Source organism: Eschrichtius robustus, chromosome 6 (assembly GCF_028021215.1).
Source record: "Eschrichtius robustus isolate mEscRob2 chromosome 6, mEscRob2.pri, whole genome shotgun sequence".
Lineage (NCBI taxonomy): Eukaryota > Metazoa > Chordata > Mammalia > Artiodactyla > Eschrichtiidae > Eschrichtius > Eschrichtius robustus.
Window position 1 is genome coordinate 138,277,582 of NC_090829.1, and position 23,909 is coordinate 138,301,490.

The following is a 23,909-nucleotide window of genomic DNA, read 5'->3' on the forward strand; positions in this document are numbered from 1 at the left end:
CAGGAGTTGGTCATTTGGAACCTTCTGGAACATGTGGCCCCTCCTTCCCTCCTTGGAAGGAGGGTAGGAGGCAGGGCTGAGTTCTCTAGGAGTCGTGGCACTGGATCCCAGAACTCAGGTCTTCCTGGCTTCTCCCACTGTTACCAAGCCCTGACCACTGCACTGCCCGCCCCCCTCCCTACCGCCCAGCCCGCTCCACGCAAGACTCGCACCACCCTCAGCTCTCCACACTCAGCTCACACCCCGGGCCAGGCCATGTCCTCCTCCACCCTTGTGATGCTGGTCACCGGGGCCGACAAGGGCATCGGCTTTGCTGTCGTGCGTGACCTGTGCCGGCAGTTCTCCGGGGACGTGGTGCTCACAGCGCGGGACGCGGCACGGGGCCCGACGGCCGTGCAGCCGGTGCAGGCCGAGGGCCTGTGCCCACTTTTCCACCAGCTGGACATCGACCTGCAGTGCATCCGTGCCCTGCGTGACTTCCTGCACAAGGAGTATGGGGTCTTGGGGTCTCGGGGTCTCGATGTGCTGGTCAACAACGCGGGCATCGCCTTCCAGTGTAAGTGGATGTGAGCTGGTGGGGAGGCGGGGTGCAGCCTCTGTGAGAGCGGCCAGACTGGGCAGGTCGGGGCTACTGCCTGAACCTCCGCTGTGGGATCTAGAACCCGCTCCCCAGGGAAGGAGGACGGACCGGAGGCCGAAAGGAGAGCAAAATCCTCTAAGATTTGCAAGCCTTTCCAGCTAGAGGGCCTTGATCAGACTGTTAAGGACTGCCTCCAGGTTTTCACAGTATCACTCTGATTGAACTTTGGAGCAGCAGGGAGAACTTTTAACTTACTTGAAACAAACAATTGCACAGAATGGTACACAGATGCCATATGGGCTCCCTTCACTCAGCCTCCCCTGATGGTGCCATCTTACAAAACTACACAGCGTTATCAAACCCCAAAATTCACACTGGCACACTACTGTTAACTAACAGAGACATTATGTAGATTTCAAAGAAAAAAAAATTGTGTCAGAAATGCATTTTTACCGTATGGCTAGTATTTATCAACTCTGTTCTCCTTGTGCCCTAAAAATTGGCAATCCCACACCGTTTCATATTCAAGCAGAACTGACTACGAAAACAAACTTCCTTGGTACCCAAGATGTGTGCACGCAGCTCCTGCCTCTAATAAAACCCCGAGGTAAGTCTGATTGGAGCCCAAGCTGCAGTGCATCTCAGCCCTGCCTGCCTCTGGTCTCATCTACGGGCCCAGCTACCTCTCCTGCTCAGCTACACTGGCCTCAATCTGTGTCTCTACCTGGCCAGGTGCCCTGCAGCCTCAGGTCCCTCTACACACTGCCCAGATCGTTGGTACTCTGTCCAGCTGCTCTTTGCACATCTGGCTCTTTCTTCTCTTTCCATTCTGAGCTCAAAGGTCTCCTCTGAGAGGCCCTTGACTTGCTCCGTGCCCCTCACAGGTGGCGTTCCCTTAGGAGTCCATCCCAGACCTTCTCTCCTCCGTCCCCCTCTCAGAGTGACCTGATTCAGGTTTGTGGAGCTCACACTACCAGCAATTCATTAGACCCCCTGAAGTTTCTTCTGCGTCTGGTCACCTGAGTTTTTCTTCTTATCCTACTGGTATTGTGTATTACATATATTGGTTTCTAGATGATAAACCAACTATACATACTTTGATACTTACAAGTTCAGGAGGTCCCTAGACTATCCTCAGGTTAAATAACTCACCAGAAGGGCCCAGAACTCGGCAAAAAGTTGTTACATTCAAAATAACAATGAATTTAGAAAATGGAGAGTGATTCAGTTCAGCAGTGGTAAAGGCCTCATGGCGCAGGGTCTAGAAAGACCAGGCGTGGAGCTGCCACTTGTCCTGTCCCAGCAGATCCTGGGGGCCGCATGTATTTCTCCCCAAAACAACCTGTGACAGGCACGTGGAGTATTACCAACCAGGGAACTCACCCAAGCCTTAATATCCAGTGTTCTTGGTGAGGGGCGGTCACATAGGCATGGCCCACTGCCCTCTTGGCTGACCTTACTCTCCAGCCCCTCCAGAGGCTCAGCTGATACCAGGTAGCCTAAGGCACCCACCATAATCAAGTGTGAACATTGATTATGTAGCCTGAGCCTAGAACACCATATAAACAAGGACAGTCTTCTCAAGCAGGGCATTCTCAGGGCTTAATATCACCTCCCAGATGGCCTAGAAAAAGGGCGGAAGCTTCCTTTGGCCAAGCTTAGTCCTTCACTTACAGAGAGCGCCCTCTGGACCTTCACTAAGACTCCCTTACATCAAAAGAATCCTTGAGCATGTAAATTTAGTACAAAATTTATTTTACAGATACAGAAATACTATCAGAAATATGCCTAACATTGGGAGGAGCCAGTGTGGGAGAGGGGTAGATTTAGAGGAACAGATAATTCAGCCTATAAAGCCACTGCTTCCATTTTCATGTGTTGGTACGAATTTGATTCTCCACTTGTTCAAACAGCAGTTGCTATTTGTACCTTATTTAGCATACAACTCTTTGTGCAATCTATTTCGTATTGTTAAGAGAGAAACTGAGATGTATAAAATTTTAAAGATTATTTGAGACAAAAATCTGTTTGAATGGGAAACCACCAAACCAGAAGTGGTGAGGATGGCTCCACCGACGGGAACTCAGGAAGAGACTGTTACGGAGAGCAGGCTGAAGCAAAGTAAGGAAATTGTTAATTGCCTGCAGCTTCTAGCCCAGGTGGCTGTTGGTGATGGGTGGTCCTTAGGTTCGGATTTTGTCACCTTGAGGCATTTACAGGCTTAGATTTTGGTTTGTTTACATAGGCCACAAGGGAATTAGAGTCAGCTCAGCCTAATGGCCTCCTTGTCTAATTAATTTACAGCATGGAAATTAGCTGATAGTTAGCTACACCACTTCTTCATCAACTAGTAATTTTCCATCAATATTACATCCTGGGGAGACTTTATCTCCCATCACCCTTGATCATCAATACCAGTACCTTCCTGTGACTCCTTTACATATGATAGTTGAATATTACCAACAAGGCCAGTGTGACACCATGTCACAGGATGGTAGTACATGTGACCTGAAAACTAAGACTCAAGAGATGCTGGCACATGAATAGAGTCCCACTCAGTCATAAACAACGCTTTCAGTTCATCACCACGTCCTGTGACCATATCCCACAGTGATGTAACTCGGATTCCAGGGCTTCCGCTTGACATTGTCAGGTCACAGAGCAGGAGTGGTCTTCACAAAATGCGGCTTCACACGATCAGGCATCTGTGATAGTTGAGCTAAGAGAGGATATCACCTCCTGCTCTCAGCCGCTCCAGGCACCAGTGTAGTATTGATTTCTCTTGCTGCGTAACCCATTTAATCATCCTTTACCCTCATTTCATTCCCCCTGCTCCCCATTAGTCATTAACATTTAATCAAACTGTCTCACCTTCCAAAGTGGTGTTAAGTTCGGCCACTGTGCTCATCCTGATTGCCCACAACAATACTAGTCTAACAAGTATCTCCCCTTAGTCCACTCCCATCATATAGGTAGGGTTACCCAGGCCCAGAATTAGTGGGTTCTCTCGACTACTAACTAGTCAATACAGCTGCATTTGCTGTCATTCCAAATTTGCCAAATGGGGTGAAGACAATCCACTCCATCAGGTCCTTAAGAATTCTGACAAAAAGTTTAAATCTATAGTTGAGTTGCTTAAGGATTATCCCCTGCCTTCTATGTCGGGAGCAGCAGCCCTGGTCCCAGGACCACGGTCAGGTCGGAAAGAGGAAGGTTGAAGTGATGTGGGGAAAGATTTGTAGAGTTGCCCCGGCATCCTCCCCAACCCCTCTTCCCCGTGTCCCCCGGAGGAGAGAGGAATCCATCCAGTGGGGACTCTTCCAAGGCCCCCACCATGTCGACTGTGAGCATATGCTCATGAATGTGCATAAGCCAGCGTGCATACCTTTATCTCCTCAAGTTTGAGACAACCAGCGTTTCATTTCCTGTCCCAGTTCTGAAGCAAACCGCTACTCTGAGGATGGGAGTGTGCTCCTTGGCCTGAAGATTAGATCTTATCAGTGCAAATCGGTGCAGTGTCTTCTGTTCCAGTCCCCTGATGTAACTTGGACACGTCGATCTACTGCCGGGTATGCAGAGCCAGGTCCAGAAACAGCAGGTCATCTCGTCAGGACCCTTTGTACCTTCCCAGAGCTACTACCTGCAACCTGTTTTGCCAGCTCTGTGCCAGGCCTTGGCCTCAAGGAATCTGTCTCTTACCCATCTGCATGCAGTCTTTGTCTTTCTTGCTGACAGATGAAACATTCCCTGGCGTTTTGTGCCTCAGACGATGCTAGAGTCATATATGACAATTATCCCATCCGTGTGTTACTACAGCGCCCCATTCCACTCATCTCGTGGACCCAGAGAGTCACTTCAAATAAGCACAGCTGAACATCCACTTGCGGGTTCCAATCCCCTTCCAGTCCTGGAAGTGGTTCTTCTGATGGGCATTAAGTTGTCCTACTTTAATTCCTCCTAACTTCCCATTTGACTCCCAGAGTGTCGTGCTTATGTGGGCATCCCTTAGATAATCCAGTTTCCACTGCCCTCCTCGGTCATCATAGAGCTAGGGCTTGAGTCACTACTCCCGAGCTGACAAAAACCCAAACCCAGAGAAAATAGCATACAGTTTGGCCCACTGAACTGATTTGATTTCACTTTCCTCCATCCGAGCCTTCCTAACCGGCTGCGGTCCGGTCACGCTGGAGCTGCCAGCCACAAACCCATCAGCTCTTTGCTGGTCAACAGGGACCTGGCATAGAGCACTGCCCAAGTGACCTAAGATCCTCAGCTGGTCCCAAAGGATGCCTTTGAGGAAAAGACGCTGTCTACTCCTGGGTGCCCATTCCCTGAGCACTTTCCTCGATACACCTTTTTCATTTTCTTTTGGAAATTGGGGCACTGCCCTCCCCATTAGAGCATTTCTTTCTCTACTATCATCCTAGACATCATGGCTCGGACAGGTTCCAAGACTGTTTCATTTCCTTGTCTCATAAGTTCAGCCTTAATTCATCTCATAGGAAACTGGTGATCTCCAGTGGAAATTTGTGGTCCAGCATCCCAGAGAACTGGGTATCCATCCTGCTTGTGCTCACCTTTCTAGGTAATGGTTTGTGTTGTGCTTTAGGTAGAGTGCTGAATGTGTCTAGCCGATGGGGCTTCAAAGCTCTTGAAAACTGCAGCCCCGAACTGCAGCAGAAGTTTCGAAGCAAGACCATCACGGAGGAGGAGCTGGTGGGGCTCATGAACAAGTTTGTGGAAGACACAAAGAAGGGGGTCCACGGGAAGGAGGGCTGGCCGGAGACCGCATATGGGGTGACGAAAATCGGCATCACGGTCCTGTCCAGAATCCAAGCCAGGAAACTGAGTGAGCAGAGAGGAGGGGACAAGATCCTCCTGAATGCCTGCTGCCCAGGGTGGGTGAGAACTGACATGGCGGGACCCAGAGCCACCAAAAGCCCAGAAGAAGGAGCAGAGACCCCCGTGTACTTGGCCCTTTTGCCCTCGGATGCTGAGGGACCTCATGGAGAGTTTGCTTGTGAGAAAAAAAGTTGAACAATGGCAATTCAACTCACAGCTCTAACCCATAGGCTGAATTTTGTTACCTGTCCCGATTAGACCCAAAAGACACTTACAGGGTCAAAAATATCTCCTTTTGAAGAAAATCAAACGTCCCTACTGGTAACCAAATATCACTATGAAATGGCTACTCATTCTGTGAAGTCTTTTGTGATTTCTTCTGTGATCCCAGGGAAGTGAAAGAAGAATGGATGACCAATAATGAATAAAAATCAGTAGATGGATAAATGGTTCTTTATAATTGTCCATTTGTGCAGACTTTATATGCTGAACGAGCTCAGAAATCTAATACACCAAAACAAAGGTCAAGAATAGTGACAGTATTACTTGGGGAAACAACCATTATGGACAGGGCAGATAGGAAATGTTTTCAGCTTTTCAGGTCTCTGTGGGAACTGCTCAGATCTGCTCTTGCAGCATGAAAGTAGCCAGAGACAATATAGAAGCGAATGAGCGTGGCCAGATTGGGCCTGCCGGCTTCAGCTGACCAGCCTCTAGTATAACATGGACACACCATGAAGAAAAGACAACTGCTCTGGTGTCTTTAAACACCAAACTCATTGGGAAAAAAACAATTATAAAGTGTGAAATGTGAGGGGGCGCTTGTATGAAAGATACATCCTTAGGAGACTCTGAGACAATGGGGAAAATTGAGTATGGATGGGTATTAGTGGATATGAGAGATTGGTGTCAAATCTCTTCAGGGTGAATGTGTCACTTATGTGGGGATGAAGTATCAGGAGGTCTGCAACTTTAGGATGGTTCTGCAAAATATACGCAGAAGAGGAACACATAACTAGAGTAACATATTCATAATGGTTGAACCTAGTTTGGAGGACATATGGGTGTCCACTCTACTATTCTCTCAACTTTTCTGTTTGAAATCTTTCAAGACAAACATCTGGAACCAGAGAGGCCTGGCTCTGCCACCTTCCTGCATGACCATGAGCCCAATCCTGCATCTACTATATCCCCTCAACTGTAAAAGGGGTTAACAGTCATAGGATTGCTGTGAAGATTAATTGTCTGGATAAAACTGAGAAGGTTTAAATCACATTGGAAGTGCCAAGTGTCCTGTATCACGAGTCCCTGTGAGAGGGGCCCAACACCACCCAGGGCAGTGACGAGAAGCTTCGTACTGCCCAGCACCACGCCTGGCTTCCCCAAGGCCCCAGGGACTGTCCACCACATTCCCTCCCTTCACAGAAGCACTCCATGTTGTACAGACGCCTCTACTGTCATGTTATTTGTCACTTTTCACATCTGATTCTCAGGCTTGGGGAAGTGAAAAGTGACAGCCCCTGAAGGCAAGTGTGGAACCCTTATTTGAAGAGTCAGGTTTACTTTACAAGTGGTTCCCTTCAACTAGGCTGTGAGTTTCCCCTTGTTATTTTATTCTTCTAAACTGCCAACAGAGGATTATCAATGTCTAGATCAACACCATAACATCTGAACTACTAGTTTGGAAATGGACACGGGGATCTTAAAGATTTCTTTCTTAATTCCATAAAATAACACCTAACTACATATGCCACTTATTGTCTATGACCTAGGACAAACCAGAATGCAGGCACTTTTAGCAATTGTAAGGATTAGGTAACCATTAAATAAAACATTCCAATTAATGACTTGGCACCCAGTAAGACCTTCATAAACAACCCTCCCACCTGGGGGCACGCTGGGAATCCCACAGGGTTAGGTTCGCTGCCTGCACTTAAATAACAAGGATTGTTGAGGGTGTGGAGAAAAGGCAACCCTCATACACTGTTGGAGGGAATGAAAATTGGTGCAGCCACGATGGAAATAGTATGGAGATTTCTCAAAAAATTGAGAATAGAACTACTGTATGATCCATCTATCCCACTTCTAGGTATTTATCCAAAGAATACAAAAACACTAATTCGAAAAGCTATATGCACCCCTGTGTTCATCTTGGCATTATTTAAAATTGCCAAGATATGGAAACAAACTAAGTGCCCATCAACAGATGAATGGATAAAGAAGATATTATACACACACACACAGAAAGACACACAAACGCATAATGGAATACTACTCATCCATAAAAAAAGATGAGAATATTCCCATTTGTGATAACATGGATGGACATTGAGAGTGTTATGCAAAGAGAAATAAGTCAGATGGAGAAAGGCAAATACTATATGATTTCACTCATATCTGGAATATAAAAAGCAAACAAAGAAATAAAATAAATGAACAAATCAAACCAACAAACCAAACCAAACACCAAACACATAGATACAGAGATCAGAGTAGTGGTTACCAGAGGGGAAGGGGCAGTGGGGAGGGTGAAATGGATAAAGGGGATCACTGTATGGTGATGGATAGAAACTCAAATTTTGCTGGTGAGCACACTATAGAGTATACAGACATAATACTATCATACATTTGAAACTTATATAATGTTATAAATCATTGAAAATTTTTTAATTTAAAAATTTTAAATTTTTGGGACTTCTCTGGTGGTGCAGTGGTTAAGAATCTGCCTGCCAATGCAGGGGACACGGGTTCGAGCCCTGGACCAGGAAGATCCCACATGCCACAGAGCAACTAAGCCCGTGCGCCACAACTACTGAGCCTGCACTCTGGAGCCCATGAGCCACAACTACTGAGCCCACGTGCCGCAACTACTGAAGCCCACACGCCTAGAGCCCGTGCTCCGCAACAAGAGAAGCCACCGCAATGAGAAGCCCACGCACTGCAATGAAGAGTAGCCCCCGCTCGCCGCAACTAGAGAAAGCCCGTGCACAGCAACAAAGACCCAACACAGCCAAAAATAAATAAATAAAATAAAATAAATTTATTAAAAAAAATTTTTAAATTTTTAAATAAACAAAAATGGCTTCCAAAGATATATTCATTTCCTAATCCCTGGAAATGATGAATATTACCTTATTTGGTATGCTTGCTTATTTTTTGTGTCACCTTTCATGGGCCACAGTACCTAGACTGGTCAAACACCAGTCTGAGTGTTGTTGTGAAGGTATTTTTTCAATGAGATTAACATTTAAATTAGTACACTTTGAATAAAGCAGGTTATCCTTGTAATGTAGATGGCCCTCATCCAGTCGTCTCAAGGCCTTAAGATAAAATATACTGAGGTCCCCTGAGGAAGAGGGAATTCACTTCCAGACCATCTTCATCAATGTTTCATCAATATATTTATGTGCTGTGATACTGGGTGCATATGTGCTGCTGGACAGTGTCAGGATGTCTTCAGGGTTTGACTGAGCAGAGGCCATGAGTCGTCGGCTCTGATGCATGCTAGTCTTACTTGGTGGGCGGCGAAGTCCTTCAGCCTTCACGGGAGAAGGATTGTAACCATAATTTCGAGAGCTTTCAGTAACTACTGACATCTTGTTTCGGTCATCAGGGTCCTCTTTCTTGGGCTGCTTGATGTCTCCCTCATCCTTGAAGCCCAGCCCTGAGGTGGAAGCCTTCTCAGCCTCCCCTCTGCCTCCCCCAGCGTGACCTTCCCCACCTTCACTAGTTTTGAAGGATGAACGGCTATCAGAGTCAACAAAGCCACCTTCACTGACACTATTGCACCTCAACCACGAGGCCACTTTGTTCTTGGGTGTCTCTTCAGAGGAAGGTGGATTGCAGCCACCTACAGGGATCGACGGAGGGACAGGAACACGTGGGGGCCCAAGGTCTGGGGGCGAGAGTCCTTGGAAGGCATCTCAGACAATCCATTCTCCTTCTGGCCCCGGGTCTGCCACCGCGTAGCATAGCTGCGCCACACCGAGCTGGTGCTGAAGTCCTCATCCTTACAGAAGAAGCCCCTTCTACTTTTTACAAGTTTTAAATTCGGATCTTAAAAACCTTAAATTTCTCTAGGATTTCTCTCTTCTCCAGTATGTCTGTGGCATTTTGCTATGTTCTAAGGATTAAGATAAGCTCCAAAACAGATTAATTTACCTACTTATTATTTTTGTTCACAAAGAATGTAAAGTTTCTAGAGGTAAAGTATAATCTTGGCAGAAACAAACCACATTACATAAGCCTACCCCAGGAAGGTTCGTTATAAGCCATTCAGAACTGCCCTGTCTTGATAGTAAAAAACAATTAAAGAAGATTTGGGGTCACACTGGCTATTGTAAAGTGTGTTCCTAACTTTTTTGTAATCACCACATTTCTCTGACTTATAAACTAAGTTCTCAACGTCATAGCACCCTGTTCTCGGGAGCAGTAGTGAATTTAACGGTGGCCCCCCCCAAAGTTATGTCCACATCCCAGAACCTGTGATTGTGACCTTCCTTGGTAAAAAAGTCTTTGCAGATATAATTTAGTTAAGAATCTTGAGATGAGATTATCCCAGATTATCTGATTGGGACCTAAATCCAATGACAAGTGTCCTTATAAGAGACACAGAGTATTGACACACAGAGGGAAAAGAAGGTCATGTGAAGAAGGGCAGAGATGGGAGTGATACAGCCACAAGCAAAGGAATGTCTGCAGCCACCAGAAGCTGAAAGAGGCAAGGAAAGATTCTACTCTAGAGCCTTCTGAAGGAACACAGCCAACAACTTGACTTCAGACTTCTGACCTCTAAAACTGCGGGAGAATAAATTTTTGTTGGTGCAAGTTACTAAGTTTGGAGTAATTTGTTATGGAAGCCATGGGCAATGGATACAGGAACCCAAACGTGAGAAGGCATTTCGTAACCTAATGCTAGCCTTCCAACAACTTCCACAATGGCTCTCCATTCATTCAGTCACACACAAAGCCTTCCAAGTTTTACCCAGCATCCTGAGGACTTGAGGCAAAGACTTATGCCAGCCTTTTTCTTGATCCAGTAGCAAAGGCTCATTCACCGTGCCTCAGAGCAGCAGCAAGAGCAGCCCAAGAATCGGGAGACCCACCAACTTACCCCCAGGATCTCCTTTTTAACGTAATGGTCCCTCATGCCATACAATTCTTTCTGCTCATTGAAAATAGTCAATATTTCTCAGCAACCACACTCACCTCCCATGAGATTTTATGACTTTCTCCCTCACCCATTTATATCTGCAATTGTATTTTCTTGACCCCTAACACACTTGTCCTTTATCTAATACGGAGAACCCTCTGATGCTTAACCTCTGCTTTGATGGTTCAGGACCCATCTATCCCTCAAAAAGAATTGTTGGAGACTGCCATAGAAAGTCCATATTTGACATTGTTTGTGGAATTGAAACAGGAAACACACAGGCTCTACGTACTATAACAGATTTTAACTAATCTTTAGAAGAGACCCTCTACTTAAAAGAAGAATCTACTTAAACTTGTCACATCACTAGAGCTTGCCGATTGGCTGTGGATAAAATATATGTTAATACATATATTGAAAACATGTATGTCTTTGAGTTGGTTGGTATGATTTGGGGATGTTCTGGAAACAGTGAAGGTTCATGATATCTTCAGGAAGTCAAATGTAAAATGGTCACTAGTAGATTAAGAAACTCCTAAAAGCCCTGATGTTTTCTATGGAAATGGCTACTAGAAAGATAGAAACATACTCAATAAAAGAACAACCTGAAGCACAAAAGAAAAGCTCTGGATGGACACCATACTGAGTAGGTAGCCCTTACTAAACTCATGGTCCTTATAGCTTCTCAGAGCCAGATATCTGGACTAGCTCAAAGTGACCAACACACCAAATGTCAGAAAGTGGCTCTGAAATGGGAAAAAAGATCTCAGGAAAGAAGTGACTGAAGGTGGTTAGAGAATGATCTCTAGTGCCCTCAGGGTAGGCTCTTGGTGCCAGAAGACCTCAAAAGGAACCCTGGGAGGTCTTTACATGAGGTTGGCTACTGTCCTTGGTCAGTGTTGGTGGGGAATTTACTAAAGCTACCAAGGAGGTTTGTAGCACATGCCTCATCTTTTACCCAAAATGCTGGGAAACTGCAAAGATGGGACATGGACAAAAGCCCAGGTTTTAGCATCCCTCAGAGCATTTCCAAATGGACTTGATAGAATTATTGCCTTCAAAGGGTTTTGGATACATTTTGGTCATATTTTGTTTATCTTTGAGTTGTCTGTTGATGATAAGACTGTCAGCTTCAGGCAGCCTTTCCTCAGCTCCTCCCAATCACTTCCTAGTACGACCTAAAACCTGAAGCCTGGGCCTCTAGAAGGGACCTCAGAGGAAGGAGCTCCCAAACCTGATGAAAAGGCTCCTACCAGGTTTTGCCAACCACCACACTATGATCAGATTACAAAGAGTTGATCCCCAGATTCGCATCACCCAGTTAAGAAGACAAAATGCTACCTTGCACCAATGAAAAGCCATCTGAACTGGAGATCTCAAACTAAAGATTCTTAAGAATCCTTCAGATGCCAACAGCCTGAGGAACCTATGGCCTCAAGTCAATGTGAAGTAGACCTTCCACCCTAGACATTAGAACTAGATCGCAAATGCCTAGAACACTGTCATTCATGTCTTCACGTGTTTCATTATTTCTTTACCTAGTTATTTTTTCTCTCTCTGCTGCCTTAAGATTCTGGATAGTGAGTAGATATTTGTTGCCTCCTAACTATGGCACCCATTTAGGCCCCTATTCTTAATGCTGTGGTTTGCACCCTAGTCACTCCATGACTTAACCATATAATTCAACCAAACATTGGCTTTATAACCACTTTCCTTTGAATGTCACCCAGTTTCCTACAGTACCAATCCCTTGCAGTGAATCAGTTGATTTCTGGGTGGTAGAACTTAACTCCTGTGTGATTTTATAGATGGCAAATATTATAACAAGCCAGGTAGCCAAAAATCTAAGACCCTCTATCATGTCACCCTAAGAATGGGAATTTTTTGTCCCCATTAAAATGAAATATAGGTATCTCTCATAGCAATCAGCACTTCAACAAAACTCACAAGTCGAGTTTGGTAAGAGATTAAATGGTAAGAGACTTATTATGCAAGTGGAGGGTTTCTCTCTTACAGATCCTACAAAGAAAAGCCAGTCTCCTTGACCATGGCTCTACCCTCTGATCTCTACTGTATATCTCACTGAATGGTACTCAACTACACTTGTTGACTTGTCTCAAAGCTGTAGGACCTAATCAGACAACCTCATCGGGGTATTTTGGCCAACAGTGGGTCATTGGGTGCCCCCAAATGACTGATATTGGATTTGTTCTACCAAAAGAAAAAGCTTATTGGCTACTGCCCACAAATTAGACAGGTACTCACCATCTCAATAAACTAATGCCTACTCTCAGGAAATTCCCTGGTATTACTCTGGGTCCATTTGGCCTATTGATTTCCCCTCTAAGAAAAAGCAGTCTTTAAGCATCTTAATTCAAGAAAGAGAAAAATGTGAGCCTCAATTTAAAACCAGAAATCTTAACCTGTGAGGAACAGTTCTGGGGTGCTTTATTCTGTCCTCAGGCATACCTATTTCACACCTTAAAGAAGGTCCAAAAAGTGGTGCAAAAACCCCTACATGCTCTGGATCAGAGAATGACTGAGAACCAGACAGTGTCACTAAGGCCAAACATCTCCTTGCCTGAGAGATTCACAAGACTGGACTGGCAGTGGGTTAAAAAATAGCCATCCTGGTCATATGAATGCCTTCTCAATTTTAGAGGAAGAATGTTGCTTTTCCACCCTTATAGTCTTTTCAATGATCTTTAAGTTTGCTTTAAGAAATCTGGAAAACAACGGCATGAGAAAATTTGGTAGAAACAAGGCTCCTGGGACTTCCCTGGTGGCGCAGTGGTTAAGAATCTGCCTGCCAATGCAGGGGACACGGGTTCGATCCCTGGTCTGGGAAGATCCCATGTGGAGCAAGTAATCCTGCGAGCCACAACTACTGAGCCCATGCACCTCAACTACTGAAGCCAGCGTGCCTAGAGCCCGTGCTCTGCAACAAGAGAAGCCACTGCTATGAGAACCCTGTGCACTGCAAAGAACAGTAGCCCCTGCTCGCCACAACTAGAGAAAGCCCACACACAGCAATGAAGACCCAACGCAGCCAAAAAAAAAAAAAAAGGCTCTTCAAATTATTTTCTTGGCTTAAATTGGATACATTTGGTTCCTGGCTTAGAAGTAGACTATCAACTCAGTGTTTGTCACTGTTGCAATGGTCAGATATTGGTTATAAAAATTCTTAAGTATTGCACATAGCTGCTCTTTTATCAAATGATCTTGCTGATAGAAGCAAGAAGGTCTAACGTCAAGTGAAACTCCTCAAGTGACCTCCATCATGACCCTTTACTTAACTCAGTGATGTAGGTATAGACAGATCATCTAGACAAGGATGTGGTCTGTCCCATAGACATGGTTGAAGTATGATCCAAAAATTGTGACTGAGAGATAGAAACGTGAAGCAATTACATCTTGTCAACTAGATAAACTACACAGAAACCAAAAACTTAAAATACAGAAAGACTGTTTAAGCTCAAACAGCTCAGGCAACAGTTTACGTGGCAGAGTCGTGTGTTTCCGAAAGATAAGCTCACAGATAAACTGTTCAAATACAAACCATTTCAGCAACTCTCTTGGTTTACAAATTCTGACCAACCCCAGTTTAGATCTCAATTTCTAATTTCTGCCATGTGACTAACAATTCAAACAAATCCGTGTGAAACCCAAGAGCTCAACACTCTAGCGGAGTCCGTTGGATGGAATTCATTCAACCAGTGGCTTCCTTGGCTGACAAGTTTCTAATAAACTTAGGCTTTTATTATTTTTTTTAATGACCACAAGTTTCTCTGATGGTCCCATATGGGGTCTTTGACAGCTCATTGGGTGATAGTCAGGAAAAAGTAAATAGGGCTTTTTATTCCCTTAAACTAGCTTTCCTCGATACTCTTTATGGCCAGTGATTCTGGGATGGGGAGTATACGAATGGGAAAGTGGTCTTCTGAAATAGCATATTCCCTCCTTTCCCCAGTCTCTAACGAGATCCTGCTATGCAGCTCAAAACTGAGAAACACACGTGCAGTAGCCCCTGTCAGTAATGGAGGCATAGTGCATCTCCTAGTAATGCTGGAGAAAACGCGTTGAAACCACTGGATTATAAATCACCAATGCAAACCCACAAAAGTAGGCGATACAACAATATAAGTTAAAATAACTGATTTGTTTAAACTATGACTACTTTTTTAAACCATGACTTCAAGAAGTCATAAACTATGACTCCAAGTCACTGCTCCCATCTCTCTCTTTCATGTAATATCACCTGCCCCGTGGGTGGGTGAGAATTGTGTGTGTGTGTGTGTGTGTGTGTGGCAGGGGAAGGACACACAGGGTAGAAACACCAGAGGCAGGAAGGTCACTGGAGGTGGGATGAGGCAACAGTGTGCTGTGGGACCTGACGCTGCCGTCATTATTCCCATTATTAGTGCTGCTGATGCTGGCCCCACCCCAATCCCATGTCCAAGCTCAGCGTCCCTAAAGCACTGCTGCCCTCAGGCACAGCCACTCCATGTTAAAAGCCTTGAAGAGCAGCTACCCCCGGAAATATAACCAGGCCCTTGGCAGAGCTGGTCTTTGACCGGACAGTTATAAAGGACACAGAAGCACACAGCTTCTAGGAAAGTGTTGGTTTGCAAACTGGCCCCAGTACTCAGAGGGCAAGGAGAAACCAAAGAAGGAGGCAAGGCACTCCAGATTGGTAGGTGGCAGGTTTAATAAGCAAAGGAATTTACTTTCAAGGTTTGTCTTGGGCTGTAAGGTGAGTAGATCTCAGCACCCACCTGACAGTATCTTAAAAATTTCTGTAGAGACTTTAACTGGGTTCAACTGTGTGCACAGTGCAGGTTGTCTCCACACCTGTTACTCTCTCAGCTGTGTCCCTGCAAACAGCTCCCACTGTGCGGACGGTGGGCAGAGGGTACATGCCATGGACAGGGGAGGGGGCAGGAGCCCCAGACGGCCTGGGTCCATCTGGAGGGTCAGCTGGTGGTCACATCACCTCAATTACCTCCTCCAACAGAAAGCTGCAAGGATTCTCAAATTCTTGGTATCTGTGCATTAACTTGCATCTCTCAGAAGGAGAGGATGACCGAGCACAGGGAAACTATCCTGGTATTCAGGAGGAAGACCACAAGTTTCAAACAGAAGACACAAATCCAGGAGGCAGTCTACAGGAACACATATCCTGCAGGATTCAGGTTGCTGATTTTGGAGAACACAGTTCTGAACCCAGCTTATGAAGTCCACCTAATGTTGTGGACCGTCATTCACTACAAGGTACAAAAAAACCCAACAAGGAAAATTACTGAACTCTCATTGTTTTTGACCAATATGAACAGAAGCTTCAGAACAATGTTCTAGGCTCCAAAGGAGGCCTGACCCAGCCTGTTGCCATTTGGGGCCGAGAAACATCATCGTTACAGCACTGCGTTTGGGGCAGAATAACCTCGTCCTCCAAATCAGGAGCATCTGCTTCCGGACAGGTAACCCAACAGCAGATTTCAGATAGTTGATCTGAATTGCAAGGGTCACTTTAGGTCAGTGCTGTCAAGACCAGCTTTTGGAGGCCTCAACCTCTCAAGCCATTGTCCCTCACAAGAAGCTTCTCATCCAGGTGACCAGTAGACACAGCCCATCAGCGGCCAGCTTCAGCTCGAGAAAGAAGTCTTGGACCCAGCAGGTGACATCTCACCAAAAAACCAGGGTTTGCTGCTGCTCTAGGCCAGCTCCTCTGCTCCATCAAGATGCACGGGCTGACCTGAGCATGAAGATGACCATTCTGACGTTCACAGGCTCCATCTCCAGCAGCTACTTCCCCACAGACCAGAGGCACCTAGGGGGTTTTCTGCCCAGGTCTCCATACCAACCAGGCTCATGTTTTCAGCACAAGCAGGAGATTGGGGTCATCAGTGCCAAGGAGATTCTAGGGGTCAAACCCACAAATGAAATCCGGGCCCCAGCTGTGCTAGCCTCTGTGAAGGATGCTTCAGACTGCCCCACTTCCTCCCCTGCGCAGTCAGGGTCTCCAGTCCTACAACCAGCAGTCAGGGGCCTCTACCCACTGCTCCGACATTATCTGCCCCCGTGACCACCAGGCTACCACCATCCCAGGCACAGTGGCTTTTTTAGAATCAATCTCTTTCAGCCGTTCTTGGATTCCTCCCAAGTCACATTCTTCCAGATCTTTGTGCTGCTGGCTGGAACTCTGTGTTCTTATTGACCCAGGAATTTACCACTCAGCTGGGCTTTGCTCCCTTCACTAGCCTGCAGCACAATGAGAGCCGTTTTCCAAGGCATCTCCAACATCACTGCATGTTCTGGCTCCAGGGTATTGTGAGGCCAGCCTACACTCCCCATTAATCAGCTCAAAAACTGAGCAAATAAACTGAGTCCTCCCAGGGACAGCCTCAGAGATTTGCATGCCTCTAACACAGTGACACCACATGGCTGCACCAGAACTGGCCCCAGAAGACCCAAGCCTCTCTTGATGCAGATTTCACTGTCACATCTATTTTGACAGACCTATACTTCAGTCGTGCTCATTAGCTCATTTTTATATATAATAGCTTTAAGATTTTTTTTGAGTCCTAGAAACTCTTTGCCTCAGATTTGATCCATGATTGTCTGAGGCTTCTAGGCATGTGCAAAAATTCTTCCTTGATCGCTAAAATCTCTTCCAGGACCCTTTTCAGAAGCTCCATTTAGAAGTTTTCAATAGATAAAATGATTGTGGTCAGTCTCAGAGAAAGAACTAACTATTTTTGTTGTTGGAATTCTATTTCTCCCCAGTGAAAAATTTTTTCCCCACCTTGGCTGCTTCCATAGAGAATTAGGGGAGAGAAGAAGCATGAACAGCTGTCCTGAAGGAGCTCCGGTTATCAACTCAGGGAACTTCAAAATGCATGGCAGGAATAAACAGCCTCTGTCCTCAGCTTCATGGCCAGAGGCCAAAAAGCCACATGACCGTTAAGAGTCAAGCCTTTGTTTTTCATGGTCTTTTGGGCTAGCGTGAATCGAGAAATCCAGTTTCCTCAGTTCAGCCTTTTGTAAGTTATGGTCTCAGCCAGCCCGCAGGGGTCCCCCAATCTTCTTTCCCATCACACAGGAGCGTCTGGGGTTGTTCCCAGGGAGTGGCCTTGGTCTGGGAGAGAGGGCTTCATTTGCTGCATTGAGAGGCCATCATGGTCTGCCTGTGAAGGAAGATACGGTGTTATGTGTCACTCTTTTTGTACAATTCCAACTACCTCTGCAGACCCAAGCTCCCAGGGCCATGGTGTGGGACGGCCTCGCTCGCAGGCAGCTCGCCAGGCTGCAAAACATTCTAGGCAGCTGCCCAGCTGGCACCAGACCTCAGCTGGCTGCCCTTGCACAGAGAGGAGGGCTGGCCCAGCAGGGGAAGCCCTTTCTCCCCCCAAGGAAGGGATTTACCAAGCTGGGGGGATGGCGGGAGCAGCAGAAGGGAACGGAAGTTCCCCCTCTTCCAGGTTCCTCCCCATTCACAACCTCCGAAGCATTCAGAGAGTGGTCCCCTCCATTCTTGGATGCTGAAGAGCCAGTGGGTGGCTGGATGTCCTCACAGAGCTCGTGGCCCTCTGCCCACTGCCTTCGGGAGGGTCTGGGGGCCCAGCCAACAGCCAGAGTTAGCAACAGAGAGATGTTGGTTTGGAAAGGTCCAGTGGATTCTTTTTTTTTTTTAATAAATTTATTTATTTTATTTATTTATTTTTGGCTGCGTTGGGTCTTCTTTGTGCGTGCGGGCTTTCTCTAGTTGTGGCGAGCAGGGGCTGCTCTTCGTTGCGGTGCGTGGGCTTCTCATTGCGGTGGCTTCTCTTGTTGCGGAGCCCTGGCTCTAGGCACGCCGGCTTCAGTAGTTGTGGTGTGCGGGCTCAGTAGTTGTGGCTCGTGGGCTCTAGAGCGCAGGCTCAGCAGTTGTGGCGCACGGGCTTAGTTACTCCGTGGCATGTGGGATCTTCCCAGACCAGGGCTCGAACCCGTGTGCCCTGTGCTGGCAGGCGGATTCTTAACCACTGCGCCACCAGGGAAGCCCACTCCAGTAGATTCTTGAAGACAAAGTACAAACTTACCCCGATCCTTGGAGCTAAGCTACCGGATTTGTCTTCTTATGCTAGCAACAGAGAATTACATATGAACTTTTCTGTTTGGTTTATTTAACAAACCTCTGTGACAGGCTTAAAAATGCCCCTCCAGGGGCTTCCCTGGTGGCATAGTGGTTGAGAGTCTGCCTACCAGTGCAGGGGACACGGGTTCGAGCCCTGGCCTGGGAAGATCCCACATGCCGTGGAGCAACTAGGCCCGTGAGCCACAATTACTGAGCCTGCGCGTCTGGAGCCTGTGCTCCGCAACAAGAGAGGCCACGATAGTGAGAGGCCCACGCACCGCGATGAAGAGTGGCCCCCGCTCGCCACAACTAGAGAAAGCCCTCGCACAGAAACGAAGACCCAACACAGCCAAAAATAAATAAATAAATAAATAATTTTTTTAAAAAAAATGCCCCTCCAGAGGTATATTCACTTCCATATTCCCAGACTCCATATTACCTTATGTGGCAAAAGATGTGATTAAACTAAGGATCTCAAGAGGAAGAGCTTATCCTGGATTATCCAAGTGGGCCCTAAATGCCACCACAGGTGTCCTTGTGAAAAAGGGGCAGAGGAGAAAAAGAAGTAAAAGGTATCCAAATTGGAAGGGAAGAGGTAAAACTGGCACTATTTGCAGATAACAAGATACTCTATGTAGACAACCCTAAAGCCTCTACCCCAAATCTGTTCGAACTAATAAACGAATTCAGCAAGGTTACAGGATACAAGATTAATATACAGAAATCTGTTGCATTTCTGGGACTTCCCTGGTGGTCCAGTGGTTAGGACTCTGTGCTCTCACTGCCGAGGGCCTGGGTTCAATCCTGGTTGGGGAAGTAAAATCCCGCACACCACACAGCGCAGCCAAAAAAATAAAAATAAAAATAAATAAAAAGTGTAAAAAAAAAGAAAAAGGATTTGTATAGATGTTTCTCCAAAGGAGATATACAAATGGCCAATAAGCACATGAAAACATGCTCAAAGTTATTAGCCACAGGGAAACGCAAATCCAAAAACCACAATGAGATACCACTTCATACCCGTAGGGTGGCTAGGATGAAAAAACAGACAATAACATGTGTTGGTGAGCATGCAGAGAATTTGGAACCCTCATACACTGCTGGTTGGAAAGTAAAATGGTGCAGCCTCTGTGGAACACAATTTGGTAGTTTCTCATATCGCTAAACCTAGAATCATCCAATGACCCAGTAATTCCAGTCCTAGGTAGATAGCCAAGTGAAATCAAAACATACGTCCACACAAAAACTTGTACATAAATGTTCACGGTGGCATTATTCATAAAAATCAAAAAGTAGAAATAACTCCAAGCATCAGCTCCAAGAGTTGAATGAATAAAATGTGATATCCATGGTATGGGATATTATTTGACAATAAAAAGAAACCAAGTACTGATACATGCTACAACATGGACAGACCTTGAAAACATTAGGCTAAGTGAAAGAAGCCAGTCACAAAAGAGTACGTATTGTACAGTTTCATTTGTACTGGGTCCGAAATAAGCAAATCTATGGAGACAGAGAGTAGATTGGTGGTTGCCTAGGGCTAGTGCAATTAGGGGGAGATGGGGAGTGACTGATACCAAGTACAGGGTTTCTTTTCTATGTGATAAAATTGTTCTCAAGTTGATTGTGATGATATTTGTGAATGTCTGTGAATATACTAAAAGCCATTGAACTGTGTACTCCAAATGAGTGAAGTTATCTGGTATGTGAATTATATACCAAAACTTTTTTTTAATTCAGTTAAAAGGAAGATTAAATAGGTGGGGAAATGGAGGAAACATTGGTCATGAGTTGGCAACTGGTAAAAGTCGTTGGTATATAATGAACCCCACATTCCCCTTTGTCTCTGGTTTTATATACATTAGAAAAATCTCCATGATAAAAACCTAAATGAGTTTCTATTAATGAAAGGAAGAAGGAGAGAATATTATTGGAGAGTGTTAGCAGGATGCCACAATAACCGTACTTTTCAATACAAATAAGTCTTTTCTTCTTCAAGTAATCACCTCGGCAAGCCATGCACTGATCACAGGACTGCTTCCCCTGGTCAGCCTTTTTGGAACTCCTCTGAGTTTTTTTCTAGGCTTATATCCATCTCCTTAGTTTCTCCAAATGTGGGGAATCTATCTTTTAAGAGTGAATTTGATTTTTAAATATGTTTACTCTTGGAAAACATTTAAAGCAGTTATTCTACAGAATGAGATCAAGTCAGAAAGTACTACTATATGAAAGATTAAAATGTTTCATCTAAAACATACCCATAGATGAGTAATTTAACTCCTACTTTTCAATTTTCTCATCTATAAAATGGGAGCAATAAGACTCATCTCATAGAGCTGAGGATTAAATGAAATAAAATAATATTTAGCCATTATTACATTATGACATATCGTTGATAAATTATTTAAATTAGTAGTTCACATCTGGCTGTATTTGACCACAAGACTTTTTCCCTAATGAGTTTCAATATAAAGATAATCTTTCATGTCTAAAATCTTACTTCCCTGTTGTATTAGGAAACTCTGTATTTCTCATTCTGTAGGAAATTATGGAAAATAATTTTTTAAGCTATTGCAAGGGTTGTCGGTTAACCCTTATAAAGTACGGACTATAATGACTTGGAGGAAGAGAAAATAAATTCATATATTTAATGAAAACCAAATCTGCGTGAATCAACTGATAAAATTAGTATTTATTGCTTGGCTGGGTTGAAGCACAATTTAGAAAAAGTTTACTTCAATATGGTTGTAAGAAACATCTCAAGATGGGGCTCCTTTCCTTCCAGTTCCATGTGTTCTTACTTTGTTCATCAGTCCACATACTCACATCTGAGTCTGTTGCTCTTACTCTATCACCTGGAGCCTCATCCAGGCCATCCTTCTCTTGGGTCCTCCTGTTGCCCTGTTGTTACTTCTCCGGGCACGAGAAAGCCGTGGTGTGTGAGTGTGCAGGCAAGCCAGGAGAGTTAGTGTGTGTGTGCTTTACCTACAAGGGGGCTGAAATTATGGGCTGTCTGGTTCATTACCTACTGCAGATTCAGGGGGTATATTCTAATTTAAGATGTCCCAATCATAAATCATGAAAAGAGATAACCAGATATCATGTTACTCCTGATGGAAGTACATATATATTTGATAGAGTCAGACTAAATAATTTAACCTGAATCTGATTATGCCTATAGATACAGAACTATTAGTTTACAGAAAATAAAGGAAGCCACAGAATACTAAGAGCAGCAATCGGCAATCTCCAGACTGTGGGAAATTCTACAGGACAAATGACATGTTTCTCTCTTCTTTTTTTTTTAAGTTGGGGTGGTAGGACAGGAGAGCCATAGGTTAAAGAGACTTAAGAGACATATAGATGAAGTACAATGTGATTATATGAACTTGGATTAAATCCTGGTTTGTACAAAACTCTAAAATGATTGAGACAATCAAGAAAATTTAAGCACTGACTGAATAATCAATACAGAGAAATTACTACCTTTGGGTGTGATCATTGTATTTTTAAGATGAGTCCTTGGGACTCCCCTGGTGGCACAGTGGTTAAGAATCCACCTGCCAATGCAAGGGACACAGGTTCGAGCCCTGGTCCCGGAGGGTCCCACATGCCACAACTAACTGAGCCTGCACTCTAGAGCCCGCGAGCCACAACAAGAGAAGACACCGCAACCAGAAGCCCGCGCACCGCAGTGAAAAGTAGCCCCCGCTCGCCACAACTAGAGAAAGCTCGTGTGCAGCAACGAAGACCCAATGCAGTCAAAAATAAATAAATAAAAATAAATAAATCTATTAAAACAATTATTAAAAAAATAAAAAATAAAAGATAAAAATAAAGAAGAGTCCTTATCTTTTAGAGGTATATATTGGATATTTAGGAGAAAACAGCATGTCCTTGATTTTAAAACAAACCTGTGGGATGAAGGAGGAAGGGGTGGAGAGAGGTATTTATGAAACAAGAGTTTCATGTATTAATAGTTACTGAAGCCAGGATGACAGGGGAACGGGTTTCCTTACATAACAGTAAAAGGAATAGACTGTTTTCAAATATCCATAATCTCTTTGCTAAATATGAACCATTAATCAGAGAACTCTGCACTAATTAGCTAACTTTGCTAGAAGAATACTTTTATTAAGTTTATCTAAGTAAGATAAAACAGTTGAGCCAATAGTAATTACACTAGTCCTTGAGTAAGTCTTAAGAAAAAATAAACGGGGGAGGGAGAGAGTAGGAGTGGGAGTTTGGGATTACCAGATGCAAACTGGTATATATAGAATGGATGAACAACGAGGGCCTACTGTGCAGCACAGGGAACTATATTCAATATCCTGTGATAAACCATGATGGAAAAGAATATGAAAAAGAATGTATGTATGTGTACAACTGAGTCACTTTGCTGTACAGCAGTAATTAACACAACATTGTAATTCAACTATACTTCAAAAAAATAAATTAAAAAAAAAAACAAGAGTGTAAAAGTTTTACGATATGATCACTTTCTGACAGATATGAGGGAGGTAAGATGAGAGGGTGCGTGGTCCCCACTGCCCACTGGCCGGAAACGCCCTTGAGTTTGGCCTGTTGTGGAGTCACCTGACTTTGAAACATTCAAGACCCAAGAGTTTAAAAAGATTCTTTGGAGACTGAGTTCCTAAAAGATTTAGGTGAATTTTTGGAAAGAATATTGGCAGGTGACAAGAGGACATTTGCATAGCAGAACTGCAAAAAATGTCAGCTGGACAAGAAACTACTGATATAAAGCAAAAGACTGATTTAGTGCACGTACATGGTGGGGGTGTGTCTATGTATGAAGGAAGCTACCTGAACAAAAGAAGATACAGACGAAGCACTGGGGAAAGCATTTATAGCCTCAAAACTGGGAGTTAATATCCTTAATAATATAAAACGTTTCACAAATCAGGAAGGAAAGGGTGACTGTGGTGGGCCCAGTGGACTACCACTTAGAATTCCCTCCAACCTGCTTCTGCAGGCCTTCCTGTAACTACAGAGGCCAGAAAGGGAAAAGCCATTCTACAAACCAACTACTGTTATGTAACAAACCACCCCAATACTTAGTGGCTTAAAGTAGCAATTATGGTTGCTACTTTAAGCCATATATCATAATTATAGAAATCTTTTTTTTAATCAATCAATCAATCAATCTATTTATTTATTTATTTATTTATTTATTTATTTATTTATTTATTTATTTATTT

The 23,909-nt window shown here is 44.5% G+C and overlaps 1 protein-coding gene across 1 annotated transcript; it reads left to right on the forward strand.

The window, feature by feature from the left end:
* Positions 1–255: 255 nt before the first annotated feature.
* LOC137766064 (carbonyl reductase [NADPH] 1-like) lies at positions 256–12,545 on the forward strand. Its single transcript, XM_068545766.1, has 4 exons — positions 256–552; positions 1,076–1,187; positions 5,190–5,592; positions 12,530–12,545. Exons 1-4 carry the CDS (start codon positions 256–258, stop codon positions 12,543–12,545), a joined length of 828 nt encoding a protein of 275 aa, XP_068401867.1.
* The last annotated feature ends 11,364 nt before the right edge of the window (positions 12,546–23,909 follow it).